We start from the raw sequence: 22197 nt of genomic DNA, 5'->3' as shown, positions 1-22197 counted from the left end.
GACTGGGAAAATTACATGTGCTCTAGAGCCTTTAAAATCTCACCTGTTTCTGTATTTGTAAGCAGATACTAAATTGGCCGATAATACAAGATTTTGAAGGAAGCTAAGCTAAATGGTGGGTCTGCAAGTCTTTAAGGAACTGTAGCAACAGCAGATTTATTGTGAGAACTCTAATAAGAGTGTAAGTGTAAAATTTAATGGCTTAGAAAGATTTAACAACCTGTCAAGTTTAAGATAAAAACCCCCTACTACCTCAATAGCTGAATTCTTAACTCTACCAGTGACGCTGGAAGGAATCCCACACCATTTCCAGACTTTCCTAGGATAACTACAAATAACTTTCTACTTTGACAATAGAGCTGGTTTTATCTAAATGGACGTTTTAGCCATCAAGGTAATCTAAGTCTGAGAAGTTCTTAGGCTGTCTTCTTGTGAATACTAACCTTTTCAAGTAACTGGTGGGGGGTCACCACTGATGTTTCTTGTGACACATTTGTGATTGTGGGTGGAGAACAAAAATTCAGAAAGGAATACATCAGCTATTTAAACACTAAAGACAGAGCTGGGTTTGTATAAAGCTGTTAGAGTGACAGGTATACTTCAGTTTCATGGTATAGATTTTCCATCTTGATAGAATAGGTATCATCAATAAATGAAGGTTTCAGCACAGGACAGACACAGACTGGATTGACTCAATGTGGGGTGAAACTGTTACCTTTTAGTAGTGCTGTCAGGATAGCTAAATCAATATCCTGATGTCCTTCCGATCCCATGCGAAAAACTGTGATCTGAAATGTTAAAAGACAATATTGTTACTGAAACCTGAGTAATTTTTAAAAAAAGAACATAAATCAGGGCAGCATCACTTGATTGTCAAAATGTCCTGATGGCTACAAGATGATCTTACTTTATATAGGAGAAGCTTATTAGACTAACATATCAACATTAACACATGAGTATTAACATATCAGTATTTTTTATGACATAAAATTTACTAGAGAAATTGTATTAATGATCATACAGGTAAAGTAAGGTATTTATTTACACTTAAAGGGTGAAATTAGAGATGAAGCAATATTTTTCTACTAAATAGAGACATTAGACTTCGTGTTCCCAATAGATTACAAGGAGGATTTAGGTATATTATAAGCTGTGGACCTGATGGATGGCACATGGCATTGAATAAATATTGTCAATTGAAATTAGCAATATATTCAGTGATTGACCTTGTGATTTCATATAGCAGTAAGTTAGATAAATAATCTAAGAATTATGCTTCTAGAAGGTCCAGAAACACTTTTAGCCATGTATGGTCAGTGACATTTCACTGTAAATGACAGGGTTTGAGGCAGTGAGTAAGATACACAATTCATAAAGAATAAGAATGAATATAGTGCTTCTGCTCTTTCTATCCAGATTCACTCTTGGTTAAGACTGCACTGAAACATATAGAAATGTAAATCCCCTTGCTCCTTTTGTTGCCATGGCAATAGTGGTTCTTGGGCTTCTGCTTCTTGTGAAGCAACAGAGACTGCAGCTTTTTACTAGAGCCTTTCCTTTACTCACAAAAAGATGTCATCATTTTGATCTGAATATCTGTTATCTTGTTACATTATATTTTCTCTTCTGTCAGTATGGACTGCCTCAATTCTTTTATTTTTTTTAAATACATACCTTTAATTAGGAATTGTGTAAACATATTTTATACCCATATTCAGCAACATATGTTGTTTCCACGTTCCTAGATTGCTATTCATACAGCAATGTTGCACTGGAGCAGCATCTGGTATAGAGCAAACATCAGGGCACAAAGACCTGTCTACCATCACAGGGGAAGGAGACCTATGAAGTCTCAAGGCTAAGGCAGCACTTTGGTGATAAGCTTCAATCTGACAGTTGAAACAGTGCTGCAGAGCATATCCCAGGAAATCCAGTGTAGCCCTCCTGTAGCACCTATTCTAGCTTCATTTGATCTTGGAGGTTCAGGGTTTTCAGAGGGAGTTAAGAGGATTTGGCATCAGTGACAGTAGTATAGCATCTTAGAGGATAAAAAGGCAAACTGGATAAAGTAATAGGAAACTGCCTTAGCTCAATTAGTCAATCAATTCAGATGATGTCTAATACAATATAAGAAAGCATAAGTTAGGCAACCTCCCCAGCTAAAGTATCCTGTTTTCAAGTTAGACCCTTTAAAGTATTGCTGAAACAAATCGTAAATGACACTTTAATGAACAATTTTCTCTCTCCCTCCAAAATTTGCAGATGTTTCTGGCAAACTACTTGATGTCTATACCCATACCACAACTTTAGAATAGAATAGAATAGAATAGGAACAGAATAGTTGGAAGACATCTGCAACAATCATTTAGTCCAACTGCCTAAACAAAAGTTAAAGCATGGTATTAAGGGCATTATCCAAATGGTTCTTAAACACTGACAAACATGGGCATCAAGCACCTCTCCAGGAAGCCTGTTCCAGGGTTTGATTACTCTCTTGTAAAGAAAATTGTCATGACAATTTTCCAAATATTTTTCTTATTTCCTCAGTGACTGGCAATGAAGCTTTCTCAGCAGTGCAGTCAGTCTACTCACAGGTAATGTGAGTAGAAATACACATTTCTGCATATTTCTCATCTCAAAACACAATCAACATGGGAGTTGATGAGGTCAGACTCTCTACTGTACGTGGTCATGATGTTCTTCCCATGCCACAGATGACAAACTTGGAGGTGCCACCACATGGCAAAATGTCCTTCTTATTCTTTAAGGCCAAAGGTGAGGCAGTCTGCACAATGGGGTCTGAACACACTGAACAACAGGAGTTCAGAAGAGGAATAAAGAGCATCTCAAACAAACACAAGCTCACTGAAGTCCCAGCTTAATAAAGAGGCATTATATAAATTGCAAGTACTGAATGGCTTATCACCACAGGAAAATTAAAGTAAGTACTTTGCATATATTAGATCACATATAACCTTAAACTTCCAATTTCTCTTTCATTCCTCTTCCCTGCATGCATCAGAAAAATAAACCCAATTCAGCAGAACAAAGTGTTGCTGTAGTAAAAATAAAATAGAACTAAGTAACTTCGTCACATTAGGATAAAAAGCCTGTCTTTCCACAGCAGCTGTTGCTTTATTATTATTTTTAAGATACTTAGCATAACTCAAGTAGTAAAATAAAGAAGATAAACAATGGCAAAAAAAAAGCACAGAAATCGAAAGAGTACTCAAACTCATACCAGAATTACTATAATTTTGGGATTGTGTCCAAAATTTAACTAGAATTTTAGACAGAATCAAGGAAAAATATGATAATTCACAGAATCATATAATCATAGAATTGTTTAGTTTGGAAAAGACCTCTGAGATCATGAAGTCCTACTATTAACCCAGTATTGCCAAGTCCACCACTAAACCATGTCCCTAAGTGCCACATCTACTCATCTTTTAAATACCTCCAGGGATGGTGACTCAACCACTTCCCTGGACAGCTGTTTCAGGTGTTCAAGATTCAGTTTGATAACTCTTTCAGCGAAGATTTGTTTCCTATGTTGCCGTGGAATTTTGGTGCTGAAAAAAATCTCCAGAGCAGTTAATTAGGGGTGAGATAAGAAAGGGTTTATTCTGCCAAGGCTAAGATGTTACACGACGCGCGCCGGCCCTGCCTGAGATGTTACATTTTATATCACCATCCATCCAATCCCAGATGTGTCCACCCTGCGGCCTTTACTCTGGTCTACCCCAGGTTCCACCCCCTGAGAAATACATCTGGGGGTTTTGGGACTCTTTATTCATCCCATCTTCGTCTTCATCAGAGCACAGAGGGTACATAGTTACCTAATTCTTGATCGTATTCTGTGGTTTAGTCCCTGATATGCTGTTCTGCCAACAACCTAGGCCTTGCCTTGACAAAAGACTAAACATTTCTGCTGTATTCAGGGGTAGGATCGATATAGGGAGCATAGAATGGGGTAAGAGGGAATGTGTAAACAAGGGTGCTAGAGAAAGGGAAAGGGACAAGGGATAAAAGAGGGGGGTTGCTGCTTTTAAAACCTACTTATAAAACTTATAAGGCTTACCAATATTAGAAAAATAAAAAAACCATTAGGGGCTTAAGACATCACCTAATATCCAATCCAATCCCCCATCTTCTGCAACTTGAGACTGTTTCCTCTTGTCCTGTCACCTATTACCTGGGAGAAGAGACCGATCACCACCTTTCCACAACATCCTTTCAGGTAGTTGTAGAGAGTGATGAGGTCTCCCCTGAGCCTCCTTTTCTCCAGAGTAAACAATCCCAGCTCCCTCAGCCTCTCCTCTTCCGATTTGTGCTCCAGATCCTTCACCACCTCCATTGCCCTTCTCTGGACAAGCTCCAGCACCTCAATGTTTTTCTGGTTGTGAGAGAGACAGAATTGAACATAGCTCTCAAGATGTGGCCTCAGCAGTGCCAAGTACAGGGCATGGTCACTGCTCTGGTCCTGCTGGCTGCACTATTGCTGATACAAACCAGGATGCCATTGGCCTTCTTGGCCACCTGGGTACATTGCTGACTCATGTTCAGTTGGCTGTCAATCACATGTCAACTTAATTTGAAAATGCTGTGAGTTTAGTATCTCAAAGACTCAGCTGGTACTGTAGACTTCTGCCTTTTCTGAATGTCCGGAATCTTTTAGGACAGTAAACAGATATATTCAGGCTCTCCTTAAGGATTAGATAAACTGTAACTATCCACAGCTGCTTTTTCTCTGTGGCAGAAGCACTTCTCCTGTTCGAGGTAACCAAACTTTTGTCCAGGCAGATGCTCAGCAAGTAGGACTAACCAAAGTTAATCCTGCTGCATGAAGCTATCAGTGAGAACCCAGCACCAAACCCAAAATCCCACTCTGGCTAGAGCCTAGGTTGATAAGCAGACAAAGCTGCATGAACACAGCAGAAAATCTGACTACGAGTTGACCACTTTACACTATAAATATCTGTAACCATATTTCACTATAAATATCTGTGAGCACTTTACACTAGAAATATCTGCAGCCATCAAGGTCTTTTGAGCTATCCCTCCACAGCAGCTGGCTGGGTGGCAGCCATCTCTCCTTGAGCAGAGATGCAGGGAGATCTGTTACCTGACACCAGACATTGAGGGGTTGATAAATTATATCTTTTTGCAAGCATGCAAGATTTAAAATGTATACAGCAACCTTTAATTTTTGTAGTCAGAGGCATGGGGAAATACAGACACATCCTAAAGTATTTATGAAGACTTTACACTTAGAAATGTTCAATATCTCGAGGTATCAAAAAACCTGTCTGTCTTGCTGAAGACCTATTGTTCTGGTGTTTTCTTTTCTCCCAACTAACAGATAAGAATTTCATGTTTGCCATATGCTTATCTAATTTCAAAGAGTCATTAGTGTATCTCACAACTTGCTAGTGCCATTTACAGGTACACTGGTAGGTGAGCCTCTACAGAGAACTGAGAAAAAACACACTGGAGCTGTTAAAACAGGACATTGACTGGAGCCCCATTAGAATGGGCTACAGATGCTACTGCATTAAAAAAACTGCTGTGCTAAAGGAAAATATCTGGGTCAGTAACATCTATTCCCATCTACCTCTTTCTGGATGAATGTCTGCCACTGAGATGCAAAAATAACAGTAAATTAAACACTTAGAAACCCATTCAATAACTCATTACTAAGAAAAAGAATAAGCCATTCTAAGACACAGTGCCTAAGAGCTTTTCACCTACCTACTGTAGACCCTTTAAGCCTGTTGTTGAGTCCTGGACTTTGTACAACTTGAGTGGAAAAAAAAAAGAAAAAGAAAACCAACATAATAAAGCATATATATATATGGAATCCAGGACATTTCATTATAAAATAATAAATTCTCCAAAGTTCGTGTTAAAAAGTCATATATGCTCAAGACCTGCTTACCTTGCCAAAAGAAAACAAGGAGTAAGAGTTGTAGTTTTAGTCATACTACCACTAGACATTCTTCTGCATTGCTGTGAAAAAGGAAGATTAGTTTAAACAGAAATTTTCTCTATGCTGATGTGTTTCACACCGTAGCTATGAAAATGTTTTCTATTCTCCTGAGCATAATACAATTGTTTTAGAGAGTATAACTACCATTTACCCTAATCAGCTATTTCTTTTGAGCCAAAAATCAATTTACAGCCAAAGAAGAGGAAAACCCCAAAATCAAGTACTCTTTTTCCTCCTAGGAATTTGGGCTAGAATATTATCTCTGTATAGCTGGTATTTTCAATTGTTGATGTTAAACTCAATTATTGTAAAATAACAGTTTATTCTGTTCCTCTGCACCACTTTGGGTATTTGGGGGATGGTCTTTTTTTCAATTTCCTTCTTTCTTTACTCAGTGTTCACTGGCTTGAAATGACTTTTTTCAGGTAATTACCTGAGTCATCTCAGTGAACAACTGTAACTTCCAAGAGAAAGCTCTTTTTTGAAACATATTTTCTTTTCTTCTTTACAAATATAATAGAAGCTGATGATAACATCCCCTACAAATACAAAACTCTATTGCACTGCACTTGAAGAGTTACATCTTCAGATAAAGACATACCTAAACTAGACAACAGAAATGCTTCTGAATCATCAATAGAGCTGCAAAAATCAACCAGGTGCAAAAACAGTGTTGACAGATATCCAGATTCTTGCTAAATGTCTTGATTTCTTTGAGTGGGCCCATAGTGATCTACTTGCCAAGTATAGCAGCAGCTACTTTCAAAGCCAGAGGCAGCTGGGCAAGGGCCACCAGCTCTGCAGTGCTCCTTTCAAGAGGATGTGCTTGGAAACCAACAGTTGAATTTGTGTCATAGACTACCTTTCATTTGCTTCCACAAAAACTGCCTGAGTAAAGTGCATAAGAGTTGCCCTGAAAAACACAAGGGACACGTGCCTCCCTAGCCCCCCTCCAAAAAAATCCAAAACTAACCCATGAACAAACAAACAAACAAACAAACAAGAAGCTGTAAAGATCCTCTCTCTATCTCACTGCAGATTTTACCAAAGGATCCTAACAGGAACTTTCAGGAAAATGAACTACCTGTCCTCATTCTTCCTAGGAAAATGTGGTAGGAAATCACTGAGCCAAAGAAGACCTTCTCTGCAAGCACAATGATTACAGCACACTGTGCTACTTGCCAGTGATAATTACAGCCCAGCAGGGCAGAAACCCAGTTTTCAGGCAGTGCAGGTAGAAAGCAAGTGAAAACTAAAGAGTCAGAAGAAAGAAAGCAGCAGGATAGAAAGCAAGGTGGGAGGGGGTTGAGGGGAGTGCTGAGGGAAGCAGGAGGAGGATATTATCTGACCTTGGACTATATCAAAAGCACTTGTTTTAAAACTGCTCTGCTTTCTGTTTAGAACCAGTTCCATTCTTGTTTGACAGGTTACACCCTTTCCCTTTGCTGTACATCGTTTCTGGCTCTGCAGGGTCAGTTTAACCCTATATGATTAATTCAGTCATTTGTTTTCCTGCCTCAGTGCTGAATTATACTGCATTGAGCTGTTACAGTCAGGTAACACTGTTTTACCTGAGAGCAGTGAATACCAAACAGACTTTCAGAGATTATTCACACACTGAGCGACACTGCCACTCAGGATTTCCCATGTTCTATATGAATGTAAGTGCAGGGTTACCTCAGACATTTAAATTACAGCTGTCCATATGCAGTCCATAATGGCAGCTGCCAATTCAAAGGACCAGCTAAGATAGGGATACTTCAAATAATGCTGAGGAGGGAAGATGATGCGAAACAGAAGGCAAATGAGGTCATAGGTGAGACAACCCCTGCAATGGTAGGAGCACTGACATACCTAAGAGAACAAATTACTGGTTGTGACAGATAGCAATGAGTGCTAGTAATTCTTGAAACTTGTTCCCCTACCCTCAATAACTGTTCACATTTCTGTCCCTTACAAATCTGGGTGAAACCTGTTGTGTGTGGAGACAGCAGGACTGGCACAGAAGACAGGCAGAAGCAGTGCTAGTGCATGGATTAGCAAGTCATATAGACCTACAGGAAATTCCTTTACAAAAATAGAGTCCTCTCTAAGCCAGCATAACTGTGTCATAGCTGGATATATAAATGAATAATTTTCATCAGTATGGGCTGCTATACTGTGAACAGCATGTACAGGTTTGTATTCAACATGGGCAAAGCTGATTTCACCCCTGGAATGAGAAACAAGAGCAATAGGTAGTAATAATTAACTGCAGATTTCCCAGGCCATAGGATGAAAACTAACGTAAAAAACTGTTTTGAAATAGTTTAAAACAGTGTCTGGTGAAATAAATGACAGGATATAAAATTTTTTCCCAACTACCAGCATATTCAGTTCCTCTTTAATGCCTTTACTAGTTAAAACATGAGTCCTTGCCTCCTACCACAGCACTTTTTTTCTAGGATTTATTCAGAAAGACTCCACAGAGATTGAAAAGCTTATTCTGTTTGCGGCCAGTATAAGGGCCTAGGATTAAATTTGAATAGCTATGCAGCATCAGGCTGCACTTGGTATTTTTAAAATATTCTCTTACCCGCCAACATTTATTTTTTACAGTACAGTTAATCTCAACCACTTCAAAGTATGAAGAGTGAGTAGACATATGCTTAGATTTTTAGTATGTTATTTGTGTGAAGAGGGAGGAAAACCCACCAGATCAGGAGGGAAAGTGCACAACTGCACAGAAAGACGTTTTATCATCTGTCATGAAGGAGACAAGAGATGATGAAAAACAGTGCTTTAAAACTCAGATTGACAGTGCCTGCTGCTTAGACAATGGACAGCTGAAGATGAAGGAAAAAAAATCAGGGAGGAAGTGATGAGAGCAGAGAAAGCAGCCAAGTGTGCTTACCTTACATACTTAAGCATCCTAAGAATACTCAAATTATCCATGCTTTTAAAGATGGAGTTGTTTCTCATTATCATTTCATTATGACATCAGTAGAAACTATATGGTGACTTAAAATAATTCAAAATTTTGTTTTCTGCTACCTCCAGAAAATTTTTGAGTGTCTTTAAATTTCACTTCTGACAGTAAAGAAATTTTTCATATGCATCTCAGTTACATAAATCAGAAAGAAAATATCTCCCTTTTCTACAAAAATGCAGATGCAATTGAGAATGAAATGTGGAACTCTCCTGTTTTAGAACACAGGTTGATTCAGCAAAATAGGCAGTTACTTCCAGAGTATATGTTGACATTTATAATTTAGCTAGGCCTACCTAAATATTTCAGAGGAAAATTACCCTGAAAAGATAAATGAGAGTTTGATAAAACAAAACATTAAAGGAGGTCAGTTATGCAAAGTGTCAAAATGGTTCAGATAAGAGGGGAAAGCATTTCCTTTTTTCTTGGAAGGAATAATCCTGTTTAACACAGGGGAAAAGCTCCTTGATGTGGAGGCATAACACAGATCAAAGTGAGCAGGTGAGTCAATGCATAATACTGCAGAAGAAAGGGGATGGCCAAATAAGAGAAAATTCAGGAACAGAAAGATTAAAGAAAATTGTGTTTAGGGAAAACCTAAATTAAGTAGTTTGCTATTCTGAGGAGTACAAAAGAGAATTCCAAATGAAGAAATACGAGGGAGCAGATATGAGGGGAGAAGTTTGAATGTTGTTTGCAAAGTTTTTAAATTTTACATCTCTTTCTGCATTGTGCCAGCACTGCAACATTTCATGTTTTAATCTTCCATAGACTGAATGTCTGGTAAAAAGCAGGGAACAAGCAAAACAATCAGTGCTTATAAAAAAGGCAGCAATTCTGCAATTAAGGAACTGTCATTTCACAGAAGTTACTGTAAATTTTTGGCTTCCCCTGTATTTGGTACCTTTTCTTCCTCAGCTTATACACCATTAATGACTAAAGAGAACAGACTGTGGAAATCTCACAGCTTTGTCCCATTTAAGAGACTTTATATTTTATGATGTGCCCATACTGCTTAAGTCTTACAGCACTGTCAATATTTTGCAATGGAATATGCATATTTTCCAGTGGAATAAATAACCAAAATGTTTCGGTAGTAAACCCATTTGTTTTCCCACATACAAAAAGTTTCATTCAGGTATGTTAGGACATTTATGACTCTGTTCAGATAGTGAAATACCAGTCCCTGATTTTAAAGTTGTAGATACATGGGTAAATATAAATTGTAGGTCACAAAGCATACAAACAGGGAAATACAAGTCAGATGTTGTCCTTTAAATCACTGGGCTGTGCACATAAACAACTGTGATTTCATGCAGACTTGCAGTGTTGAAACTTGTTAAGAACAGCCAAAAAGAGAGAAATGGTTTTAAGTGCCGAGTTAGACATTTTCATTCAACCATTGGTGTGACTCAAGGTCTTCCATTACCCTGACTCAGACAAGAAATGTGGAGGAAATGTAATGTAATGTAATGCACTTTCTGCATCTTCTGTTATAGACAGAATTCTTGGAGGTATTGGCAAGATACTGACATTATAGATATTCTTCTGAAACATGAAGTGACTTAAACAGGTAGAAAGGGACCCAAGCAGTACAATGGATAAGGCAATGAAGCTTTATCACCTGGAAGACTGACATCTGAAACCTAGAGTAATAGGAGTTAAGACCAATTTCAACCTAGTATATAGGAGTTTATTAACCTCACTGTCTCCAAAGCAGCTGTTGTCCAGAACCTTTGATCCACTGTTGATATAAGAATCATACCTAGGTTACAGCATATCCTGGGGGAAAGCATGAATAAAATGCTTGTAAAAGAGGTATTAGTTGTCATGTAACCCCATCAGACAGGTATTTCTCCCAGAAAGTGCTCTTCTGACAGATAAGCGAGCACGCAAGACTGGAAGGGTTAGAGTAAACTTCTGTCTATGTGTGTGCTTGAGCTCCTGAGTAAGACCCATGTGTGCACCATTTCAGCTTTATTTTTTATTTAGTACCTCAGTTCTCTCTGGTCTCTTTGAAGGTAGCTCATTCTGGGAAACAAAGAATGGTCAGCAAATCACAGTCTTAGTTTCATTCTTGACTAAATGGGCTCCTTTGAGCACCTCGCCTTGGATCTGCTCTACTGTTAAACTAATAGTCCTTGGTAGGACAATTTCTGTATAAAAAGTAAAGAAGACTGCTCTCATTCTGGGCTTTCAGTGAGCTAATTTAACCTGTAGCCTGCCTTTTGCTCACAGATATTAAGCAATGTAAAACTTAACTGTTTTTCACGGCAAAGTTCAATAAAAAAGCCACAAGTTATGAAAAGAAGTTCATCACCGAGATGGCTAGACCTGATATTCTGTTACTTTAAGAAAACAAGAATTCAGTTCGGTCATTTCCACTGCTATGTATACTGAAAAATCATGTCTTGCAAGTCACCACCCTAAAAAATGTTGTCAGCAGGACTTATATGCACACAGATGCCTTCTAATCTGAATTGAAAATGCTGACCTTAGAAAGAAGTATTGTGGGTTTGTTGGGTGGCAACAATATTAAAGTCAGGGACTCCTGCTCCATGTTAAACTGCAACGTTTAGTTTTTCTTTGCAATAAATTTTCAAATAGTCTGATAGTGCATGGATGCCCAGATTGTTTTACTATGGATGATGAAGACACGTCTCTTCTGTATTTAGGTTGACAACGTCATGACAACACACAGAAACCAAGCAGCAAAAATAGGCACAAACCATTAGTTTCCTAGCTGGTTAGCTGGTGAGACTAGGTAGGCAATTCTTGGAAAAGGCAGCTCACTTAGTGTGAGATATTCGTTCAGGACAGTAAATTTGCAGTTACTGCATTATCTACAGAGAACCTGCATGTCACACAGTGAGTTCCTCATCTATGATTGAGATATTATAGCAGTAGCGAATGGGTCTCAGTGCTCCACCTGAAGCCACAAAAAGAGTAATTATATTTTCTAAGAAAGACAAAAGAAATTATGACTTCCCAGACAAAATAGAGCCAGGAAGTAAGAAGGTTTCTGAACATTATCACGGAAGTTATAAACTGCATTGAACCCTTCCAATTTCCTGATTGCAAACTTTGGTCTATATTAACTATTGTGGAATTGCTGTGTCACCCAGTACTGTTTTGCCTTCACTTTCTTTACTTGGACAATTGACAGAGCTGTACAGTGATTCAGTGTGCATTTCCCAGTACTACCTTTTAATAGTGTAAATGGGGTAATGGATATTTTCATAAGTTTATATTTTTTAGAGGGAAAAACCCCATTCCAAATTTAATTTCTGTAGCTGAAATTATAACTACAAACTATTTAGGAAGATAGGAAGAGAAAAGATTGGTAAAAAGTTGCTTTAGTGTCTATTAGGTGACTCCATCATATGCACCAAATAAGACAGAAAATATCTCCTTAATGAGTGTAAGCAACAAAAGGAATAGTGGTCTTTGCAGAAGTGTGCTGTAGATGGCACAGCAGAGGTTCAGGATGGATGAAATAACTGCCTAAATTGTACTCTTCTGCTTCAGTGGTAGGTCTGACAATTTTGTAGTTTCTATTAGCAGAAGCCCTACCTCATCTGATAGAGCTGAAAAGCAGAGCAGGATCTAAAGTTTTTCAAGGGTTCAGTGTAATACAACAGCTGTCTTTGGGTTTTTTGTTCTGGTGCTTTGTGTTTAGTGTGCATTTTTTTTATTATAGCTCTTTTGCTTATGGAAGTTGTTCTCTGAATTACTGAAATAAAAAAAAAAAACCAAACCTGGTCCTAGGATTAGATTTTATTCTCTGTGGAGTCAATGGCAAAGGCCAGCTGACTTCTTGGCAGCTAAAAACTCAAAACATGGTTTGATTTCCTTAGCAAAGGAGAAATCAAGCGAGATTTGCAAAATTAAAAACTATCAATCATATCTTAACACTTACAGATGTAGGACCTAAGTACTAGACTAATCCTGTTTATTTGCATGGAATGGATAGGAGGTCCAACCTTCATCCAAATGGAGAGAGTTGCTACAGTCACTCCTGAAGTGCACTGGCACATCTACTTGGATGCAGAGAACTAATTACCATCAGTACACTTCATGCTGGAAATCTCAGAGTGTTTCCATGGGAGCTGTTTCAGCAACCAGCAGGCCAGCAGTTACATGATGCTTTCCTGCTCCAAATCTCTACTGCCAAATTATATGCTGTTCACAGCAACTATGCTGCAGGAACTACAGTTGACTTTTACTGCTTGAGAAGTTACCAAGCCCTTTTCCACTGCCTCTATAAGAAAAAAGACGACATCAGCGTAAAAAAATATTAGCCGAAATGATTTTATTGAAGAAAAGTTTCTTTAAAAAAATAGATCGTAATGAAGTTTTAACAGTTGGGAAGGGCCAAAGAAAGCAAGTGATAATATGCTGCTAAATTCTTAAAAGTTCACCTGATTTAGCTAATATTTAATTCAGATCACACTGAAATGTATGCTAGTAAACAGCTGCAGGCGGTGTTTAATTAGCATACAAACTCCCTGAGCCTGCACATCCAGCTGTAAAGCACAAGGTTTTTTGCAGCTAGTATGTGATCAAGTCAAACTCTTCCCAGTGTAAACTCTTCCAGAAACATGGACAGGTTTGCTCCAGCCTTTTCGGTCAGAAAACTGAAACCATCAAACACCAATGGATCATATTTGAAGTCCAAATAGAAAAGAAACTGCTGAATCACTCAGCAGCTTCCCAACTTCCTGTAAGTAACCATTAAGATGAGTCAAAGCCCTGCACTAGTGTGGCAGTTTTGGGATTTGACTATTAGCCTTGCAAGACAGCCTGCTCATATACTGTGCATTTTGGGACAATTTGGATCCATCTCTATCGGAAAGAAAAGCACAATAGCAAGCACCTTCGTGATGCAGGTTGTCTTAGTCTTAGCTCAGTGCACTCAGCTACTTCAGCATGACACCTTCTTGTTTCAATCTGACAGCACCAGACTCGCAAGTTAACACATTAAGGCATCTGGAATGATCTATTACTATATATATATACTCAGCAACACAAAGTAGAAGTAAGGTTTACATTATCCTGGAGAAGCCATCATGATTGCTACAGTGACCGTACACTGTGGTACAAGAATAACAGAGAACAGGAGAAGCAAGTAAGAAATATTCATTACTTGCTGACACGAACTAGAGATGGAATTTTACAGTTTCTCTTCCAGCAAGAAACTACTTAAATTTTATCTGTTGCCTCTATGTGTAAATGAGTTCCAGGAATGCATGGGTGCACACAAAAACTTATGCCCACTGACCAGACTTTTCATTCTGCAAGTCCTTCTTGTAATGCAGTGGTAGGTAATGATACTATCAGTTTGCTTAATGCAGTCACCGAACCCTCAAATATTCCAAAGTTAGCAGAAAAAGGTCATGTTAGAAATAAGAAGACAAACTTAACTAGAATGATTTACTGCTAATATTAATGTGCCATTTTATTACTAGGGTGCTAAGATTGGTCCTATTCTGATTCACAGCAATTTCCATTTTCTAATAAATGGATATAAACTTAGGTCTATTCACTCTCAAAACACTATTTTGGAGTAATTAATTTTATAACAAATGTCTCTCACTGCAACAAGTGTGGTTGTTTTCAGGAACATAGACCTTTCTGTCTTGCCAAAGTGGCCTTTCCCAGCGCCTGCCCAATGAAGCTCCACAGACGGACTTGTTGGAAAGTCCATCTTTCCAACAGCAGCTTGTTGGAAAACACATTCTGGCTTCTGAGAAATTCACATTGTGATTTGTGAACAAAGCACTCCAGCAGCATGTCAGTCTAAGCTGCGAAATGAAGTACTCTAAAAAGAATAGAGTAGCCTGTATTTGTCAGAAAACTCAGACACCAGAACTACTATCTTTAAGGGAAAATAATAAGGCTAATTTATTTACTAAGATAGAAATAAATACTCCTTTGCACAGCTGAAAACAGACTTCTGAGCTATCACTCAACTCAGTGTGCTTTTCGGGGACAACCTGAAGTGAAGTCTTCTAGCCTGCTACTTGATGGATTTTCTTCCTCTCTTCCACTTGACTCCAGGGCCAAGAGGGGCTCCACCAGGGAATGTCCCTGCAAGACTGAGTTCTCTGGCAGTGCACTCACCTGTTATTTGTATTCTGACATCATCAAAGTAAGGAAAATAGAATGAAAGATCAAAACTCACTCTTGAACATTGTGTCATTTTATATATATATATATGTACATTAAAAAAAATATGTAACATATAGAGTTCCATCTTATTGCAGCTTTGGGCTAATTGATATGGACTGCAAATGACTTAAGCAAAAAATTCTTCATTTTCTTAAATAATCTCTTTCTCCATATATATATTTTTTTTAGTGGCAGGAAAAGTATCATAAAATGGGCTGTTTTAGCTTCTCATGTGCTGCTTGCAGGAGATAGGAACATGCAAGAAAAATGTTTGTGGTGCTTTCTGAAAAGAGTGTGGACTGGGTTTAACAATTCTACTTCCTGCCTGCTTAACTTTGGTGAGCCTTTATGCTCCTATTCTAGGAATGTCTTGGCATAAACTATTTTTAAGAATTATATGTAAATGTGGCAATACAGAATCTCCATAAATAATATATAAAACACTATCTTACCCTTGCAGTCTACAGCTATATATACATATATATATTATATACCTGTACAGTCAACTTCTTTTAAAATAGATTTTTATACCATAGACATCGTTAAGCACCTTGGTCTACATACATTTCTGAACATAAACTCTGATGCTTGTAGTGTCAGCTCGATAAGTATATAATTTTATAAAAATTATTCATTAAATTGAGAAGTGAAACTGTCTCTGTCTTGCAAATCTAATGGATCTAGATCTCTTCTATTCTCAGGCCTCACCTTATCATTCAGCTTGTACACTCAGATTTTATTCAACAAACAAACTTAAACAAATAAATGGAACATTACACATAATAATAATGATCCTACCTGGGAATACAATTCAGAGACCATTCCCTAGGAGTGAAATCCAAAATGTCAGAACTTAATAAATCTGGTGAAAGGAGTAATTTTTGTTATGAATATGCTTTTTCCCTGGCCACCACATTTATTTCAAATTTATAAAACAGATGCTAGTCTTTTTACACATTTTAAGCAGGTTGAGTAAGAACAATTATTTAAAAGATAGCTTTTTCTTTCTTTCCAGAGATTAACTTGCATTTTTTTTGCCTCTCCTCATCTGTGATTCAGCTGTATTGATGTACTTTACGAGCACCCTCCTCCCTTTACCCTGTATGCACTCAATTATTTAGTGGCACACTGTAATATGACAAGGCACTCTCCTGCACTGTCTACTTTGTTCCCTATCAATTCAGCAGCCACAAAATCAGACAGTCAGGCACATTGACCATGAACTTAGGGAAAACAGCCGTGATCAATTTAACTGCTGCTGAGCTCTCCGAGACAATCTTCTGCATCTTCTTTCTATTTGTTGAGGGGTTGATCAAACTAATGATGAAGTGAGTTCATCAAGCACTGTTTTGTCTTACATACAACCAAATCAGAAGGCCAAGCTTGAGAAATGACAAGAGCTGGGACAGATGTGGCAACATGAAACATCTGGCTTTGTAGGAAGAGTGAAGTGACCACTCACTCCTGAGAGTACTTCACATCACTAAGGTCATCCATTTCCTGTAGTTATGCTGTGTTCAGCATCATGAGTACATGAATATCATCTTTCTTTTATATATATGTACAAGGCTGTGAAATTTAAAGGACACCATTAGCTTACCAATCACACCTCAGACATAAAATCTTTCTAGCATACGCAATGTTAAAATTACCTAAGTACAACTGAGGTGCTTGTTGAGAAACAATTGCTTTAATGCATTCTCTTTACTTATGGTTGGGTTAGTGTTATAAATTCAAATTCAGAACACCTAATCTTGGGCAAAACATCTCCTGGCAAATAACTCTTCACAAGACGAGTAGGTAAAGAATGTCAGTGGTGACAAATGTTGCATATCTGCAAAGAAACTTTTAAAAATTGCACAACCTCACTTGGAATAAAAATCTTGATGTGAATACTGAAGACAAAAACTTCACAGTTAACTTAGCAGTAGTAGGGTTTGTTCAAAGCCTGACAACCATTTCTGGATTTAAATGCCTGGAACAATCCAGAATTGCATTTTTCCAGTCTTGGTAGTAATTCAATGTCTGCCTCTGCTTTGTATCTTTCATTCCTTTCTACATTCCTGTCTTTATGCCTTTCCTCATTCTTGCCTCCCTTCCTCATTCCTTTTTTCTATCTTCTATCATTAAGTATGTTTTTTATATCTGCATGTGGAAGACTGGTTTACAAGTAGGTCTTATATGTACTTCTTCTTGTTATTGTTAGTATTGTTACTACTGTTATTATTAATATTATTTTTATTATTTTACATTTACAGAAATGAGCATAAAATAATTAATGCTGTTTCCCTAAGTAGGTAGTCATTTCAGGGCATTTTCATCAGCCTGGAATTCCCAGAATCTCTGATGTGAACCAAAAAAAAAATCTTAGAAGAAAGATTAAGTTATAAAATTATGTCTATTCAGTCAGTTTGTGAAAAATAACTCCCCCCCCCAGAATTAAATCCCACATTTTTGTAGTGTGATTTTGCTTCAAAAATATTTCTGCAAAAGCAGCCTCAGGGATCTCCCAGAAACTGTTGAAAGATCTTGTGTTCTTCAAGAGAGTACCAATGCGCATTAAAGGGATAGCCTTGCCACTGCAGAACAGGAGCCTCAGAGACAACCTGTTTTCTTTTCCTGTCACATATCTCCATAATAAAGTAATAGCCCTACTGACACCTGTGCAACTCTACAGCGCCTTTAAAATATGATCCCAGTGACAGTAGATAATTATGCCGCCTTCTCTTTTCCATAGTTGATTGAGGTAGAATTCTAGTCATGATATGCCTGAGGATGATTAAAAACAACTAATATACATGCCCTACTAACTGGGTTCTATCCTGTCAAAGAAAATGTAGAGGAACTTAGAAAGTTTATATTATTGTATTAAGCACTTTAAATGCAAAAATATCGAACAAAGAAAACAACAGTCAGAATGATATAGTACCATTTTAGAGCCTATATCACATTGATCAGATTTGTTATATTCTTTTTTAGGGACCTGAACACTTGGTCAAAACAATGCACTAAGCTCAACATACCAACTCCTTCTTCTTCATGCACTCCATGAGGATAATGAAGAGGTGCTGTGCCTGGGTTCGGGTGTATGTGAAAGTCTTCTGTATGGTAACTAACAACTGGTCCCTCAAAGACTCGTTGATAAGTCTGAAATTCAAAATGAAAAAATTAAGTAGAAAACTAGACAAGAGAGAACATTGTAACTTCAGACAAGATTTTTATTCAGGGGTAAGAGTCAAACAACAAATCACTGACGGTTGTTTTGGACAGGTTTGAAGGACAGAAATTGCTGAAACCATCAGAGATAAACTGGAAAACACTTCTAGAAAAGCATCTTGGCTGTGCTGAGGTAGCTCATCTCCAAAGTTTTTATATCGGTTCCCACATATTGCATGACAGAAGGTCATTCAAACTATCAGCTCTGTGGGATTTCCTAACAAAAACAAGAACCACATTGACAGTCTGGATTTGAGGGAGAGGTGAATTGAAGACTCCTTTCTGTCAGTGAGTTAGCAGAATTCAACTCACAGTTAATTTTATGAAAGTGGGAGCATTTGTATTGTCAGTGTTTTTGATTTTAGCTTGAAAATCCCAACAGTTTCAACTCACCCTACTGATGCTACATGGGGTCAGGTAAGAAATTTCTCTATTTCTTACTCTACTTAAAGAAAACATTTTGTCTTTTTTCATGCTGATCATCTAGGAGCTCAAGAGAACCTATTTTTATATTCCTCCTCACTGCTAATTTCAGTACTTGCACGAAGTGACCCAATAGCAGAAATAAATAGTAATCTTATATGGAATATTAGTACCTGATCCCTACCTATTGATAACAGTCCTTGGGACTGTTCTGGTTGAAACACTAATGTTCTCAATGTCTTACAAAATAGTGGGCTCTAGTTTAAAATATGTATCCTTTGCTGTAGGAAAGCACTACAATTTTCTCACTTAAAAATTGTAACTGAGTGTTTCAAATTAGCTAAGTTGGAATATTTTATTAGATAAGTCATGGTAGGTCATCTGGTGAAACAAAACTCAGAGAATCTCCATGTCTCATAATTTATGACAGAAGACAAACAAATACTTAGCCCTGAAGCTACTGCACAGAAACACTAGAAGCAGCACAATATCCAAAAGCCATTGTTAGCTTATGGCAGCTGCTTTGGCAGAACAATAACCAAACCCCTGTATTTTTCATACTATTGGTAAAAGTTGCCTGTACTTCTCTGCAGCAAGGAAGCACAAAGGACATTGCAGGATATTCATTATACAATCGAATTTCAAGTATCATTTAATTATCTAGTCTTTATACTTACAGCAAACACGTTGTTAGAAGAGACAACAAATGGGAATGGGAAAGAAGTATAGACATGCATAGGAGAATATAGAAGGTCTGGCATATAGAGTGCATATGTTGTCTATTCTCTAAATTTGATTTTAGCTGTAAATATTCCTGTTGAGTAGTAATTCAACTTCACAAAGAAGGCTGTAAGGCATATGTCAATGTGTTTGAATTAAAATGAGTTTACATGGGGTTTTAGACCATAATGTATGGAGCACTGTTCTTTCCATGCTTGACTTCTCCTGTTGTCTTCTACTATATTACAGACTCCTCTTGAGTGATGAGTCTACCTCTGTACTTCCCCTTTTCATCAAGGCCCTGGATGTGCTATTTCCTGGGATACTGGAAAGCTGGCAACAATGCATCTACGGCCCATACATTAGGTAAGCACTCCTTCCCCATAGCATGACCTGCCTCCTTCACAAAAAGGCAACATATGATGAGTTACAACCTCCAACCCTCTTGGTGGACAGCAATAGAGCTGACAGCAGAGGACTTTCTGAGTGGGAGTTATAAGAAAGATAAACTCACCTCCTGCATAGGAGCAAGGATGTTGCAAGCACATGGGAACATGAAACAAGATGTCAGAGTACAGGTAGAAATGTAGATTCACTCCATGTTAACGAGAATCAGCTTGGAAAGATCGATACCCTGAAAAGCACTAACATGCTTTGAGTTGCAGATTAGTAGGTCATATATGATATAAATTCTGAGTTTAGGCTCTTGGAAAAAAATCTGTTGGAAATTTGCTTTAATCAAGAATGCTGATTTCAAACAAAATGGTGCTATCACTGTATATATAAGTGGTTCAGAACTATGCAACCTTCCATCCTTCAAATGAAGAAAGAAAAAAGAGGTTATTCAAAATGAACATGTTTCCTAAAAACATCAACCGGAGAATCTAAAAAGATTCAAATAAAGTTCTAATTTCCTTTGGAAATTACCTATGGAAGTGAAGTACATGAAAGATTAGAAAAAGTATATGAAAAAATATATACGGAATTGAAAGAATCTCAAATTGGAGAATTTCAGAAAACATTTCCAGAGATTCCAGGATGAAAACCATCCTCTTTTCTTATAATAATGTCATTTTCCTTTAAAAATGTGTAGAATCCAAATCTGAAATTTCAATTCAGAAACTGGCTCTCCCTCAGGCTAACACACAGAGCCTTATTAATTGCTTTTCTTTAACATCTCATTGGTCTGCAAATCTACAGCAAGCCTGTTCAATGTCTTTGTGAGATGAAAAACTTGAATTGATTTTAATCAGAAACAGAAACAATAAAGGCAATAATTCTGTTAAAACAATCATAGTTTTGTATAAACTGAAATCAGTCATATCAAGACTAAATCACATTTATTCCTTAAGAATCTATAAATGTTAGAAGGTAGCAAATCAAAGTTTCAACTGTGCAACCCAGCTGGGAAAATACAAACTGTGGCATGCTATTAGAGGCTAAATCTATGATGCAAACACTAAATCGAATTTGTGTAAAACAAGTAACTTCAGAGACTACTGTGAGCAAAACGACCGGGACTTGAAGGTCAGATGATGAATTATCTACTATGCAAACACAATCACTTTTCTTACACACACACCTTAAGTACATGTTTTTTCAAATCACATATTTCTACTTTTAGATTTGGGGAAAGGAGACGGCTCTTTGACTCTAGAACACAGGAGACTCTTGGCCACTAACTTGGGTACAGTATATTCAGGAGCCTCTATCACAGATTATGAACCTAATATGCAGAAGGTTCCATAGGCATAAAATTCCCACTTTACCAGACTCAAGCACCACAATTATGACTTCCATCAGAGTTGGCATTTTTATCATCTTTCTACTAGGCTTCAGTTCCAAAAATATTTTGCAACATGCTAATAAAATTTTCTTTGGGACATTTTGATGGCATGATTCCCTGAATTCCACTTACTTTGTCATGGAAAAAATACTGCTGGTAACTTGCTCCTGACTAAACAAAACAGTTTAACCTGTTCTTTTATTTCCTTTCTCATATAGTTCAAAACTGATCATTCATTCCCTAATTACCTAAGACATGCCCATTATCCTACCAATCCAGGTCTAGTCAGCCTTTTTTTTCTTTCCTGGAGCAGCTGGATTGCTGATGGAATATACGTACCTACTGTCAAAAATCTCTCATCTAAAGTAGAACTATATACATTTACATCTATTTTCAGAACAAAAATTTACTCGTAATTGTTGCTAAGAGGTGGAGGTTTTTTTGTTTTTTTGTTTGTTTTAAGAAAAGATTTGTTTTGATACATCAGATTATTGTAATTGAGCTGTATGGCCTTACAGTAAAGTCAGGACCTTGAATTTTAGGAAAAAGAAAAAACCTTGTAGCTGCTCAAGGAGTTAGTCAGTAGGACCCCCGAAACTGCCCTCAGTGTAGCAGAACTGCCCTTGCAAATTGCCCTCAGGGAGCAGACCAGAGCTGGTAGATCTTTAGGGACACTTTCTGTAGAGCATAAGAGCCTGCGATCCCCAGGTGAAAGAAATTGGGCAAGGAAGGCAAGAGACTTTCATGGATGAGTGGAAACCTGCTGGTTAAACAAAAAGAAGGGAATGCACCGGCAGTGGAAAAAGGTACAGATAACCTGGAGAGAGCATAGGGACACAGCCCAGTCATGTAGGATGGGGTGAGGAAAGCCAAGGCAAAGATGGAGCTGAACTTGTCAAGGGATGCAAAGAGTAAGAATGGCTT

General features: G+C 37.7%; 1 protein-coding gene across 4 annotated transcripts in view; it reads right to left on the bottom strand.

Annotated features, from left to right (window-relative positions):
* TRPM3 (transient receptor potential cation channel subfamily M member 3) overlaps nucleotides 1-22197 on the bottom strand; it is a 409575-nt gene that overhangs the window by 70787 nt on the left and 316591 nt on the right. For all 4 annotated transcript variants that reach the window (XM_018085992.2, XM_018085991.2, XM_018085995.1 and 1 more), the window contains exons 8-9: nucleotides 18152-18275; nucleotides 716-788 (exon numbers count right to left, since the gene is read on the bottom strand). In XM_018085992.2, the coding sequence (XP_017941481.1) occupies nucleotides 716-788; nucleotides 18152-18275 (197 nt within the window). The remainder of the gene's footprint in view (nucleotides 1-715; nucleotides 789-18151; nucleotides 18276-22197) is intronic.

This window comes from Manacus vitellinus, unplaced genomic scaffold (assembly GCF_001715985.3).
Source record: "Manacus vitellinus isolate BGI_N305 unplaced genomic scaffold, ASM171598v3 scaffold_9_pilon, whole genome shotgun sequence".
Classification (NCBI taxonomy): domain Eukaryota; kingdom Metazoa; phylum Chordata; class Aves; order Passeriformes; family Pipridae; genus Manacus; species Manacus vitellinus.
The sequence above is the reverse complement of the archived record's forward strand: the minus strand, read 5'-3'. Positions and strand labels throughout refer to the sequence as shown.